The following is a 14,682-nucleotide window of genomic DNA, read 5'->3' on the forward strand; positions in this document are numbered from 1 at the left end:
TAAATGTATAAATATATATATTTGCCATGCAGCACTATGAGGGAGATCATAGCTCCACAGAGGTTTTAGGAGATGTTAGAATTCAGAAGGGTAATAGAATAATTAGAATACTTTGTATAAATCATTAAAAACTACACCTAAGGTATTTTGAATTTAACTTAAAAAACCATGTGCACTAGAAAGCTAGTAATTTAAAAAGTACATTAGAAATTAAGTATGCTTTATCACAGACTGTAGGAGATGGAAAGTGATTTTGCGTCTCCATCAACTTTGGTAAACCGAGAAGACCTATGTGATTTATCTGAAATAGTTTATTGGAAATCAACTTACATATGGTACCAACAAAATTTAGCACTTAGGAGTTTTTCAGTTCCCACGGTAGTAGACGTAAGCAGAAAAAGATCCGTCTTCCTGTTTAAGGAGTATTTGGAGTCAGGTGATTATATTGGGTCTCACTGTTCTGAAGGAGTACAGTGTTGGGTGACTCTTCCGGAATATTCTTTGGAGGTAGTTTTCCTGGGAGGCCTCCTTGTGGCTGTTGCATGTGTGCCATATTCCACAGCCTCTGGCGTGTACTTTGGATACTCAAGCAGCAGCCCAGGAAAATGGTACTCTCTGAGCAACCTGGAACCAACACTTCATTCTCAGAAATGAAGTAACTCTAGCAGGGACACCAGTGATCTGAAGTATGGCCTGAGGGCATGGTGCCTGTCACAGCGTCCTTCAGGCACGAGTTTACCAAATTGTCTCTCTCTGAAGACTCTAACACAGAGAGAGAGTAGGTGCCTGTTGCTGGTATCTTAAGTGGAGAGGCCGACAGGATGCTCCCCGGTTCCAAGTTCTTACCATTTCCACTGTGGTGAGACCTGTAGCTTGAGTTCTGCCCAGACTCTCCCTGTATCGCTGGCATCTTCGCACACCTGCGGCTTTGCTCCCAACAAGGTGGAGCAAAAGGGCCTGAAGAGCTGCTGTGAGCCCTGCTGAGCTCTGCAGGCCGTGATCCTGCTCTCTGCATGAGGAATTCCAAGGGATGGCTACTCAGAAAACAGTATTGGCCTACAGACTACTCAAAACTCCAAATGCTTCCTAATACGTGGTCTGTCTGTTGTTTCCTAGGGACATTCCAGCTACATCACGCACCTTGACTGGTCTCCAGACAACAAGTACATAATGTCTAACTCGGGAGACTACGAAATCCTGTACTGTAAGTGTGAACGGTCACGCACGGCTGTCGGCCGGGCTCTCGTGAGCAGCTGTGTGCAGTCTGAATGTGCGGAGATGCGTGTTGGCCCTCGGACCTGACAGCATGTGTTACTCTGAGCTAAGGCATGAGAATCTGAAATGTGCTTCACTCCAAGAAAGTAATGAGTTAATTTAAATGTGCAGACGTGTAGTCATAAGAAATTAACTCGGAGATTGATGCTGCTTTGAATGTTTTTGTATTTAACGGCTCTTCCTAGAGACAGGAAGAAGTATAATGGATGGGCACTTACGCTTTTTAAAGAAAAACAGAACGGGAAGAACCCAGTGGGAAACAATCTGTAGATCCATAAGCCCTGTTAAAGTAAACATTTTCTTTTCCTTTTTAAATGTGTCTTAATGTTTTTCAGTGTATGGATTATAAATACAAGTAAACATGGCTAGTTTGAATCAAGATGCACTTTCAAATGCATTTATACACAAGCACTATGATTATACTTCCTGTTTCTAAATTTAAAGGGGACATTCCAAGTGTCTGCAAACTAATCAGGAATCGATCGAAGTGTAAGGACATCGATTGGACGACATACACCTGTGTACTAGGCTTTCAAGTCTTTGGTAAGGACATGGTACCTGATGGGAAACGGCTGTGGGGTTTTATAGACAATAATTATTTGCCTAAATTCCTAAATGAAATAGTCTACATGTGTTCTTTAGTGTTATCACTATCAATGCCAGATTCAGAGAAATTAAACCATACAAGGTTTGTTCTCTGCAGAATCCAGACTTTTGACCCCTAATAAATAAGAAAAAGGGATTTACATAATAGCATAGATTGCCTGTCCATTTTTTTCCCCTCTAAGTGAAAATTGAAACTTTTAAATTTGTAAAGGCATTTTTAAGACAGCTTTATTGAGGTATCATTCACATATCATATTAATTCACCTAAAGTGCACAATTTATTGGTTTTATTATATTCACAGTTGTGCTTCCATTATCACTAATTTTAGAATGTTTTCAGCACCCCAGCAAGAAACCCTCCACCCCCTAGCAACCACTAAAGTCTATATACTTCTTATCTAAGAGATTGGTCTCTTCTGGATAGTTCTTATAAATGGAACCACGTAATACGTGATCCACTGAAATTGGCGTTTTTCATTGAGCATATTTTCAAGTGTCATCCATGCCATAGCGTGGATCAGTACTTCCTTTTATGGCTGAGTAATACCCATCGTGTGGTGACACCACATTTGCCACATTTTGTTTTTCCATTCATCAGTTGATGGACACTTGAGTTGTTTCCACTTTTCAGCTGTTATAAGTAATGTTGCTGTGAACAAGCATGTGCAAGTTTTTGTGTAAGCATGTTTTCATTTCTCTTGGGTATACACCTAGAAGTGGAATTGCAAGGTCAAATGATAGCTGTTTAACTTTTTGAGGAACTGCCAGGCTGTTTCCCAACGTGTCTGCACCATTTACATTCCCACCAGCAGTGTAGGAGGGCTCGGTTTCTCCACATTCTTGCCAGTAGTTGTTATTGTTAGTCTTTTGCATGTGAATGTCCAGTTGTCCGAACACCATTTGCTGAAATAAAAAGGCACTTTTAGTAGATAGTATTTAAAGATAAAATTTGGGGAGCCTTATCTGATGTTTTAGACATTTCTAGAAATCTGTCCTCTCCTGCAGTTTTCTCACTAAGCCTTTCCCGTCTGTAGGTATCCTTCTGAAAAGGTAGAGGGTAAATGGAAAAGTTAAAATGGAAAAGTTAAAATAATAAAGCCGTCTTTGCAAAGAATTAGAATGTTATACTCGGTAAATAGAATGATGAAAAGGATATGGCACCAGTACCTAAAGCAGTACCTCAAATATTAGTGCTTTCCTTTAACAACACACCTCTGCCTTCTGAAAACTGGGCTCTTGCCTACAGCCTAAGTATAGGTCTAAACTTTTTTTTTTAATCTGTCTTTATTGATTTAAGGGAGAGGGAGAGAGAGAAAAACATTATTGATCGGCTGCCCCCTGCATGCCCCGCACAGGGGATCGAGTCCGCAACGCGGGCAAGGGCCCTGACTGGGAATCGAACTTCAGTGTCCTGGATCCTAGGTCAGTGCTCAACCGCTGAGCCACGCCGGCCAAGCTGAGCATTTCTTTATGTTGTGTGCATTAGAAAAATAATCCATTGTAGGTGCTTGTTCTAAACACAACTGCTATAGAGATGGAGAAGCCTACTAGGCTAGGAAGAAATTAAAAACAAAATAACCCTGACTGGTCCATAAACAGTTTCATTATTCTGGGTGAAACTAAGGCAGTGGCCAAATAAATTACCTAGTTATTTTAATGAAGCAATATACAATACGTACTAAGAGATGTCCGTTCAGAAATGTTTGTTTTACCAAAAACGTAATTGTTCTCTAGAGGAACACTGAACCACAGGAGGCCAGCATCTCAACCCTATATATTCCATAGTTTTAATCTAGTCTAATAGAATTTTATGCCAGCTATGTTGAACATAACCACCAATGCCTCATAATGATTCAGAATAATTAAATATGCTATGTCTTATCTTTGGACATAAATAATAGTTACAAGAAAATTCTATGGGATAGCAGGTAGATTCTTTGTGAGGTTTTCTTTGAAGTGCCTGCCTGAACGGGAGCAGTGAGAGAGGATGTAAATGTTACCGCTCGTACCCAGAGTCCACTTTGAAGAATTACTGCTACGGCTTTGTTTCTGCACCTTGTTGTGGGGGTCACTGAGAACTTCCCCCCTAGCTAGAAACTTGAAAAACAAAGAGCTTATTGCTCAGGTGAGAAGCTTAAAACAAATTATTTTAGCACCACCTGGTGGTTACTGGTGAGTACTCTTGGGTCCTTCAGTTTTCCATCTTAAGGCTATTTTGATTTATAATTTTATTATTAGTTAGACTTTGGGTAAAACTTCATTTGATTGAAGTGTTGAGCCACTAAGAAATTTTAAGGGAAAATGTTAGCAGCTAAGAGTTGGAACACAGGTGAAAATTAATAAGATTCTAAAATTAGATAAACCTATGTAGCTTCGCAGTTATATTTTTCAGGCTAATTCTGCACCCCTATGTTCCCATATCAAAGGTGTCTGGCCAGAAGGATCTGATGGGACAGATATCAATGCACTGGTGCGATCCCACAATAGGAAGGTGATAGCTGTTGCTGATGACTTTTGCAAAGTCCATCTGTTTCAGTATCCCTGCTCCAAAGCAAAGGTAAAATCAATTTAATAAAAATTAGCATTATGGGGCCTTTTGTTTGGGGAACATTTTGTATCAATGGTACGAAAATATTTGTAGGGTTACTAATTACCATCCATCATACTGTGACTCACGGGGAGAACAGGGCCACCGGGAAGCGTCCGAGCAGGCATTGCTTACATTCTCTTTCCTCAGCAAGGTCAAGGAAAAGGTAGATACAGAAGGAAGCTGATGATGTCTTACTCATTTTGTTTACTGTCCATTTGTTTATTTTTATATTTTGGAGGTTTAAAATCCTCCTAAACAAACTAAATATTTTGTTACACATATGATCAGCATTATAAAACTCATGAAACTGTTTCCTAAATCGCCTGTACTCCTGCCAACCCGGTAAATTCTTCCCTGGCCATCCAATAGAATAGTTACTGATACCCAGAAGAGATGGACTTGTATTTTTTTAAAATAAGATGTCTAATTATTATGCTTTGTTTCTCCATACAAATAGGTGTTAAAAGGAGATTACTGCTAGCTTTAGTCTCGGATTTGATGACTTTTGTGGCTTTAATTTTAATTACCTGTTTTACAAGCTGAATTACCCCCTTACCTCGTCACCTCCATTGCTGCAGCAGACATGTAAGAATGAGTTTGATTTTCCTGTCTGATTTATTTCATATAGGCTCCCAGTCACAAGTACAGTGCCCACAGCAGCCATGTCACCAACGTCAGTTTCACTCATAATGACAGTCACCTGATTTCAACTGGTGGAAAAGACATGAGCATCATTCAGTGGAAACTTGTGGAAAAGTTGTCTTTGCCTCAAAACGAGATTGTAGCGGATACTACTACAACCAAAGCCCCCATCTCTCCCGGCGAAAGCTTTGTGCAATCTGACACTCCCACACCACCTCCTTCCCAGCCCTTAAATGAGACAGCTGAAGGCAGAATAAGCAGCTCTCCCACTCTTCTGGAGAACAGCCTGGAACAGACGGCCGAGCCCAGCGAAGACCACAGTGAGGAGCAGAGCGAAGGGGGCAGCGAAGACCTCGGTGAGCCTGTTTATGAAGAGCCGTCTGATGAGATGAGCAAGGAGCAGAGTCAAGGCGCTTTTACTGAGGACCAGCAAGACCCTCCGCCTCTGTCCTAACACCGGGGCTTGAGTGCGTGTGGTCTTGAGGTAGAGTTCAGGTAACAGGCTGGGAAGTGATGGAGAATCACTATTGACCAAGATTTTGGTTTCCATGTGATCTGTTTTCTTCAATAGTCTTACCTTCAGTCAGTCAGATGCAGCCGACCAAAAGGTTCATTTTGGTGTGCGTTGCAGATTAACCAAACTTAATAGTAGGAAACTTCATGTTCTGAAACATTATGTCTCAGAAATTACTGCATATGTAAGTGGTATGATGTAAATACTGGAAGCAAAAACAGCAGTTGTGTTGATTTAAAACAAACCCCTTGTTATCTGAACATGTTTTCTTCAACCAGAGGCATCACAAATACTGTTACTCATCTGCTGGCTCAGACTGTGCTATTTTCCTGATGCAGAAAAAGAAATCAGAAAAAGAAAAAAAACTCCCTACTGAGATACCCTCCCATACCAAATGTGTAGTGGAAATTTTTTAGTTAGGAAAAACTCAGTATTGCCACAGGCAGTGGAGCTGCCTTCTTGAATATGACGCCGTTTCCGGCCTGCCGGCAGATGTCCAGGTGTGCTTGCTAGTCTACTATACAGGTGCCGCCTTTTCTAAGCCATAGCGAGGAGCAGTCTCTTAACTTCTTGTGTGCAAATCTATTTTATCTTAGAACTAAGAAAGCAGTGGTTTGTTACAGAGCTTTTAATGTATATGAAACCATTGATACTCAGAAATAATGGATTCCTCCAAGGAATCCTTTACTGGCCTGAACATTTTTAAATGTTTGGCATTTGTGGGAATGGAAGGAAAAAAAGAAACCGCATGCCTATAAAACTAAACTGTAATAATTACTAGGCTAATTTTAACTTAGCCGTCAGCATAATTTGTTTCCTCGGTAATAGGAGAAATATAAATACAGTAAGTTTAAATGATTGAATTGGTGCTTGAAGTTCATTGGCCTAGTTGTAATTTTTATACAGATTAATTATATTGAGGGGTAAGATACTCAGCAAACTGCAAATTCTTTTTTACAGAAGTGTGAATAACAGTCCTAGTAATTCTTTTTATAAGTTGCGTACTTTACATGACTTGCTATATATGGTAATTTTTCTCTGGTGGAGTTGCTATAAGCGTTGCAATTCTAATGTGGTTATCCTTTGCTAGTTTGGGCAATGCATGTATTATTATGCATTGGATAGTAGTTTTTGGTGGTGGTTGTTTTTTTTTAAGTTTTGTCAGATGACGTTTTTCTTAAGTATGTATTTCCTACTTTACTGACAAACTATGCATTTCCTATATGTTTGTTTATACTTGGATTATAAAAAAAACTTTGTTTTATTTTTTAACTTGCTGCATTGTTTTGATATCTTTTTTTTTTTTTTTTGGTTAGATTGTGTTTAGAAACTTTGGATGAGTTCAGAAGTCTTAAGTATGCAAGTGTTTACGTGATTGTGCCATTCCAAAGTGCATCAGAACTGTCATTCCCTTCTAGTATCTTCTCAGGAGTAATACAGATCAGGTATTTCATCATCATTTGGTAATATACAAACTCCAGTGAACTCCCAAGGACACTCACAACATTTATATTCACATGCTGTATGTAAGAGTGTGGGTATGTGTGAAGGGGTGAGTGTAGACACTTACTCTGCGTGTGTATCTCTATATAAGCAGATACACGCCACATTGAAAATACTCAATGTATATCTCTAAGTGTATAGATACATGTCTGTGTATATCTCTTTCCTTTTGTTTACAAATGTTCAAAAAAAACCTCAAAGTAGTTCTCTTCAAGAGAAGAGATATAGATTCCAAGCAACCCATCTTTTTTTCAGTGTGTTCTGTACATAATTATCAGAGAGCATCAGTAAGTGTCAGGCATATATATTTGCCATTTAGCAGTGGTGACTAAATTATCAGGTCAGCATGTGCTATTCCCTGCAAGCAAAATGCTATGAGATGAACGAGTAGTTCTAAGAGTAGAAAAAGCATTTCTTCCAGCTCTCCGCGATTACCAGGGAGTTTATGTGGGGACATCGGTCACCTTTGGGGTTGCTGTACAATGAGATTTATAATCGTGATACTCTTGGGTGGTAGTTTTAAGACACTACTAATACGCAGAAAGCGTTCCAGCTCTTGCTGGCAACTACTGTTTAACAGTCAATCAAATCTGTGATAATAGTTGGAAGTGGGTGGGATTATGAAATTGTAGATGTTTTTAGAAAAACTTGTGAATGAAAATGAATCCAAGTGTTTCATGTGAAGATGTTGAGCCATTTCTATCATGCATTCCTGTCTCATGGCAGAAAATTCTGAATATTAAAAAATAAAATAATCAGAATGTTCCATTTGTCTCTCTAAATGTGCCTGCCTCTTTCCTCACTTACACTGCTAGTCCCCATGACGCCTGTTAGAAAACATGACAGTTACCAGTTGACCACGGTTGCTGTTATAGATACACCCATTCTGGTAGTAACAACCTCCGTCTCATGTTAGAGGAAATTACTTCGGATTTATGCTTCCACTTAATAGGGAAATAGCTTCATTTTAATTTATTTCACGTCTATACTTTCTCTAATGTTTAATGTTGGATAATCCTAGTGATCCTGACTCCACTGCCTCCCCGGTGTTAGCCTTTGTGAAACCCGGGAACTCAGTAGGTCCCTGTATCCCCTGCTTTCCCCATCTCTCCCTTGTTGCTTAGTGACAGGGATCTTGTGTACCCCACAACATGAACTGGCTGCTACAAATTTTTCTTTATGAAGAATTAGATTGAGAGTATTCCTGCATTCCCCAGCTCCACAGCCATGGAAGGTGCTGGGTATTCTCCACTACCTCACTCACCTTTGGTGACTGAGACAGCCGCTCACATGGAAGGCGTACCTACCTCGCTTTACTGCACTTCGCAAATGGGTTTGGTTTGGTTTGGTTTTCTGTTTTTACAAATGGAAAGGAAGGTTTGGCGGCCCTGCACCAAGCAGGTCTATCAGTGCAGTTTTCCAACAGGTTCAGACAATGGTTAGCATTTTTTAGCAAAGAGGTATTTTTTAATTAAGGTAGGTACATAGGTGTGTTTTTAATACGTATTGCTATTGTACACGTAACAGACTATAGTGTAATCATAACTTTTACATGCACTGGGAAACCAAAAACCTAGTGTGACTTGCTTTATTGCAGTGATCTGGAACCAAACCTGCGGTTCCTCCGAGGGACGCCTATACTGACCAACCCGAGACGCTGTCCTGGGGCAGGGATTTCCTTCAGTTCCGAGACAGAAAGGCTGGTGGGCACCAGAATAGACCCACTTGATGTGATTTTTACTCTGAATAAAGAAGGAAATCTAAAAATCTTGTTTATGGGGAAATAATGAGTTACATTTTGGACATACTGAGGTGTTGGTATAACTTCTAGAAGAAACTAGGTTTCCATTTTAAAGCTGGAACTGAAAGAGGAGTGAAGAACATGCTTTAGGACAAAGACGACAGGCTGAGGAGCAGCTACACAGGACCTGGGTCAAGAACCGCCGCTGGAGGAGCCCGAGCGGCCAAGCCGGCCCGGCACCCTGGCTCTCCTTGACTGATGTGGGGAGTGGTAGTTACCCTGTAGGCAAGGAGATGGCTTGGAGAGATTTAGTAATTGGCCCATGTTCGTTTAGCTAGATAAGGGCCGTGCCGGGACTTCTTGTTTTATAACTTCAAAGCTCACTCTTCTTCCACTTAAACTGGGAGAAAGACATCCTTTAGAAACAGAAACAAGCAGGGAAGGGTGAGGTAAAGGTCACAGAAATTTTGGGAAGGTAACGGATAGAGAAGAGGGCCTGTGTCTGTCGAGCCTCAGTCCAGGAGTAGGTGGGGTTGCTGCATGTCTGTCAGACACCGGGCCCAGCAGGAGAAGCCTACTTTGTCTCGGATGCCCAGGAAGAGTCTCCAGGGAGCATAGAAAGGTCTTCCGGTATTCCCCCCCCAAAATAGATGCAGCCGTATGTAAAGGGGAAGCTCCCACTCTCACAGGATCTCAGGTAATTTATACCTTTTGTGCTAATCAGTTCACCTTCTCCAAAGGAAACCTGAATTTCTACTCTGCTCTCATTAACAGACCTGTACAATAACCTTACATGCTCTGGGATAAAGAAAATAAAGGAATAAAAAGAGATATAATCCCAAATGGAAAAGAAAGTGTCACTATCTCCTGGAAATGTCAGCTTGTTTCATTTCTGTGCCCGTGGGTGGCGTCCTCAGAAGACTATGGCTTACATTTTTGTCAGGTTCTCTTCTTTAAATTTGCCAATCCAGAAGTCTGGCAGAAAAACTTGAGTACCACTTCCATATCGCAAAGGGCAAAAACAAAGAAATGGGCAAAAACAAAAAAAAGTGCTCAATGATTAAAACATGGCGCATCCTTATCACTGAACGCTATTCAATGATCACAGCTAATGCCGAGTGCTCTCCGTGCATTAATTCATTCAGTCTTCATAATCCTACGTTGATGATCTCCACAGAGAAGGAAACGTGACCTGGGAAGCCGGGTCCTGCCTCCAGAGCTGTCGCGTGCCACCATGCTGTCCTAGTGCACTAGGACGGTCACCACAGGACAGTAATCTAGTGGTGGTTACAAGAAAGAAGGAAATGGGTTCAGCTTCTGGTAGGAAGCATTTAAGACCAGCATAAAGAAGTATCGGAAGCGATCAGGCTTGGGAAAGGGCAGCTCTGGGCTCTGAACAGTCACAAGGTTGAAGGGACCCTACTCGTGTACAGGTCCCCTCCCACCCCTACAACCAGGGCACAGCAGAGGGGCCTCCGGGCTCTGACACCTGCTGCCACTCACTAGCTGCCTTCCTGCCTTCGTTGGCCACGCTTACAGCACAGGAGGACTCAGTCCCTGCTGTTCAATTTACACCTGTCTGTACGGAGACACTGCTTCCTTGTTTTCCAACCTTTGAGCAATTTCCATTTCACCAAAGAAGCATGGCAGCTTCTTTCTGTCAGGCCGAGTGCTTTTCCCGCTTTGCCTCATTGCCCACCTCACTCCCCGCGGCAAGCCTGGAGGTTCCGCCGGCCCCATGCTAGGCCCCAGGGCTTTGATCTTGCATCTCTTCTCCTTCAAAAACATAAACACAGTCCTAAAAATAGATTTCACTAGGGAGCCGTCCATGGACAGAGATGAATATGGGCAAGTGCTGGTGCTGATGACATCTCTGCGGGACTATACGACAACTCCAGGCGGAATTTACTTTCACCAAATCTCTCCAAAGGAACTAAAAACAAAGGGGTTGCTAAAAGAAATGGCCTCCGGGAGGAAAAATAACTTCTTAATAAAAAGCAAAGCCCTCATACCTGATGTTCACGCAGCCACTGAGCCAGAATGCATGCTGGGGAAGGTCACAGGGTACTGGAGCCCGCTTCTGCGCAGGGATGTCCATTTAGGCAACACTGGCTGGGGCTGACTTGGAAACCTGGTTGTAAGCAAGGCAACAAGCTGACATTCTCACCAGATCAACTGCAGAACTCCATCTCAACTTCCCACATGTTATGTTACGGAGCTCAGGTCCTCTTCCTTATGTAGACTTCAGTCTCTACAGTAAGAATGTACTGTGCTGCCACCTTTCAAAGTGGCAGCCAGTCTGAGTCCCGGGGAGTGAGTCACCTATTGACCAGATATATGCAAACCTACCTCATGCAAGGAACTGCTGGGCCCACCAGGGGATCCAGTGATGACAAAGATACAGCCCCTGCTTTCATGGAGCATGGAACCTGGAAAGGTGGGAAAGACAACCTTTCTAATTTCCGGCAAAATTAGAAAATTATCACTTGATGCTATAAACATCGTATGGTTTGAAATGTGAAAAGTAAATATTCCTATTAAGGAATCTTGGATTGGTCATCTATTGAAACCACCTATCCACTGCTTAAATCCTATAATAGATAACATCCAAAAGGTTAAATTTTTATATTTAAAAAACAGTGAAGAACCCATACAATGGAATACTACTTAGTAAAAACAAACTACTGATATACACAAACTATTGATATATGCAAACTATTGTTATATAGAGCTCAGGGCATTATACATGGTATAAAAAGTCAATCTTGAAAGTTTACCAACTGTATATTTCAAACACTGATCTAACATTCTCAAATGACAGAACTATAGAGAACAGACTAGTGATTGCCAGGGGACGGTAGAGGGGAGAGGATGTCACTATACAGGGGTAGCCGGGCAAAGGACAGCCTGGAGGCACTGAGAACCCACCTGCTGGTTCACACCCTGCTGAGAGGTACCTGACGGCCTCTTGGTGTCCTCCCCCTTCGCTTGGGCACTGTCCCCTTCTCCCTCCTATTTACCTTTCTGTCTGACTGGAGGGTCAGTGGTACTTGCTCCCTTTCTTGGAACCTCCAGAAGCCTTCCCTTACTCAGAATTCATAAAACGACAAGAAAAAGAACACTAGCAGGGCCCTCGTGAATTGCTGCAGAGCCGAGATCAGGTGATCAGGCTTTCTCCCGAGAGAGTGACAGGCTCGGGATTCATTGGCAAAATCTATTTTTGCGTGGCCTACTGTTTGCCAGGCTTTGACATTTCCATTTAGAAGATGAATTGATCCTGAGCTGAGCCAAGAGTCCTCTCTTTTGGAAGGCGTGTTGGGACTCAGGCCCTCGGGGGACCCTGGAGCATCCATGAGACCCAACCCCTTTCCCACCTGATGACGGGTCAGCCTTCCTGGGGGACAAGTGAGGAATCTGACATGAACTCAGGGCTGCAACGGAAAAGGCGTTTTTCACTGTGGGCTCTGGTACTAACTGTGCTGTCCCAAGGCCCCATCTCCCTGGTCTCAGTCTGAAGACGAGAATAAGGGCCTTGCTCACTAAGAGCATTTGATCCACAGGGGTGACACCTGGTGAGCTCATGGGCTCTGCCTGCCCCTGCTCTGTGAAGGCCCAGCATTCAAGGAACATGAGAGATTAGCTGTCCCTGCATCAGGGTGCAGGAAAGGCTGCCCCTCCAGATGACTGACTGGAGCCCCCACCACAGTAAACAATGTTTGCTCTGGAAGCAATGAGCAGTGCGACAAATGGTGAGGAAAGCCTGCAGATGGCTCCATTAATAAAGCTGCCATTCACAGCCGCCAAAGCTGAAGTGGTTTCTATGGGAAACCCTCACATTAAAATAGAAGGAAGTTCTTTTAAATTATAGTAGTTAATTACATTTTTTATTAAACATGATCAAAGTTTAACACAGGGATTTGTCTGGGAGGGCACTCAGGAAACCAGTGTCGCCATTGGCACTGTTGGGAGCTATGGACAAAGCATGGGCGATTTCTCTGGTATGTCCTTGACCTGAGGATCTTCACTCCTCCCTGTTCTCATTCAATGTTAGGGTCCGTTCTATGCCACTCCTTCAGCAGCACTAGGGATACAACACACTAGTGAACACGGGAGGGCTGACGGGGCAGCCTCCAAGGGCACAGCCCATGTCCGTGCCACTCTATGGAGCTAGCCCAGTGGCTTGGCCTCTGGGAATGAGTGGCACTGGTCGTGACCCTCTTTCCTGAAAAGCCTGTCCTATCCTTCCTTCAGCCTCCCTCCTTCCTTTCCTTCTTTGCTATCTTCCTTCCGTCTTTCTTCTGAAGGGTAGCAGAACCAACAAAACATGTCCTGCCCTGTTTACCCCTCTGCTCACCCAGAAGCCAAGCCGAGTCACTCCCAGAAACCTTTTATACCCTTACCTGCGATGTTCAGCTAACTGTCAAACTCTGTTCATTCTGCCTTTTACCATCCCTGGGATTCACCTCTCTCCAGGCCACTGCCCCCGCCCCCCAGGCCCTCATTCTCTCTCAACTGAACTCTTACAGCCATTCTTACCTACTCCAGTGCCTTGAGTCTTTTCCCTCCCAGTGTGTCCTCCATATTGGCCATGGGTTCAAAAGAACCAAAATAATGGATTCTGTGGCCACCCTCTAGCACTCAACAGAAGTAAGGCCACCCACTCCCAAGGCATAAGGCTCAGGGACATCTAGGTCATGGTATCACAAGGGCAGACACTCACCATCTGTCCCACAAGGCCCTCCTGGAAGACCATGCCTTACCTCAGCTCCCCAAGACCTCCCCCAAGACTGGTCCACGCTGGCCTGGGCTGGGTAGCTGATTATTCCTTAGCTTTATCTCCCGTGGCCAAAGGACATGTTTTTGCAAGTTATGTGCCCCACTCAAGCCACCAGCAGTGACTGCTTACCCCATCCTCCTGCTGCAGTTGGGGCCTACTTCCTCTGGCACAGCACTTTCGGATGCTCAGTGAACAGGGTCGACCAAGGGAGGCATGGGCAGACACACACAGGTATAAGCCGATTTTCCAAATGACTGCTGCTTCAAGAGGACATGAATCCAGCAGAAAAGGGAACAGACACCAAGTATAAACAAAGGCTCTCCTGTGTGACTCTAATTAGAATGACAACTAACTGAAAGTAATTTACTGTTGGTTCACGAAAGGTTAATGGAATTCATGTTTCAGAGATGCAGAATGCAACACAGACTTAGCCCGAAACACAAATCTAACCTTCATTCTCTTTCATTATTCGGTCAGAATAATTTCCCGAGAGCAGCTTCAGTCTCTGGATGGCTTTAATTAAACACCACTGAACTTTGAAGTTACCCTCAACTCATCCAGCTGCAACTCAATTTTCGAATGAACCCGCTGTCTAACGTGGGGGTTTGTGGCCTAAGGAGGGGGGTGGTGGGGGAGGGGAAGATGGGTTAGGACAGGTATTACCCATTCTGGAACATTTTCCATCTTTCCCCCACCCTCTCCAGTGGCCAGGAACTTCCTTAGCCCGTATGGGGCCACCCTTAAGAGAGGGGCCCGGGCTGAGCTGGGCAACCAAGCCACCTCCTTCCTTGGATTTTCCCATAGTCCTGGGCTTGGGCTCCACTCCCAACAACTTCAGCAGAAGCATGGTACAACCAGATCGAGTGGGCCCTGGGGCTGGCAGACCCCTGCCCAAGCCCCTCCACTCTACTCTTGCCTACCTGCCTTTTTCTCGCTTCTCTCCCACTCCTTTGCAGCACTGAAATGTGTGAAGAGCCGTAGCTCAGCATTCCTGCCTGGCTAGGTACCCTCAGGAAACACCCCTATTTTCTAAG

The 14,682-nt window shown here is 43.5% G+C and overlaps 1 protein-coding gene and 1 long non-coding RNA gene across 5 annotated transcripts in view; one reads left to right on the plus strand and one right to left on the minus strand.

Annotated features, from left to right (window-relative positions):
- Nucleotides 1–6,077, plus strand: part of EML4 (EMAP like 4) — a 128,096-nt gene extending 122,019 nt beyond the window's left edge. For all 3 annotated transcript variants that reach the window (XM_087823513.1, XM_087823514.1, XM_016216324.2), the window contains 4 exons: nt 1,117–1,204; nt 1,720–1,818; nt 4,308–4,438; nt 5,100–6,077. In XM_087823513.1, coding sequence (XP_087679639.1) covers nt 1,117–1,204; nt 1,720–1,818; nt 4,308–4,438; nt 5,100–5,567 — 786 coding nt within the window. In that variant the 3' untranslated portion in view covers nt 5,568–6,077. The remainder of the gene's footprint in view (nt 1–1,116; nt 1,205–1,719; nt 1,819–4,307; nt 4,439–5,099) is intronic.
- LOC107539759 (uncharacterized) lies at nt 294–14,537 on the minus strand. Of its 2 annotated transcripts, none has more exons than XR_001603432.2 (4): nt 13,778–14,537; nt 11,221–11,300; nt 10,884–11,002; nt 294–2,784 (listed from the first exon to the last, which is right to left on the minus strand). It is a non-coding gene; the product is annotated as an uncharacterized LOC107539759 (long non-coding RNA). The 2 variants fall into 2 exon arrangements; XR_001603431.2 differs by lacking the exon at nt 294–2,784 and adding an exon at nt 6,294–10,148.
- Between the last annotated feature and the right edge of the window lie 145 nt (nt 14,538–14,682).

This window comes from Miniopterus natalensis, chromosome 13, assembly GCF_054644295.1.
Source record: "Miniopterus natalensis isolate mMinNat1 chromosome 13, mMinNat1.hap1, whole genome shotgun sequence".
Classification (NCBI taxonomy): Eukaryota; Metazoa; Chordata; class Mammalia; order Chiroptera; family Miniopteridae; genus Miniopterus; species Miniopterus natalensis.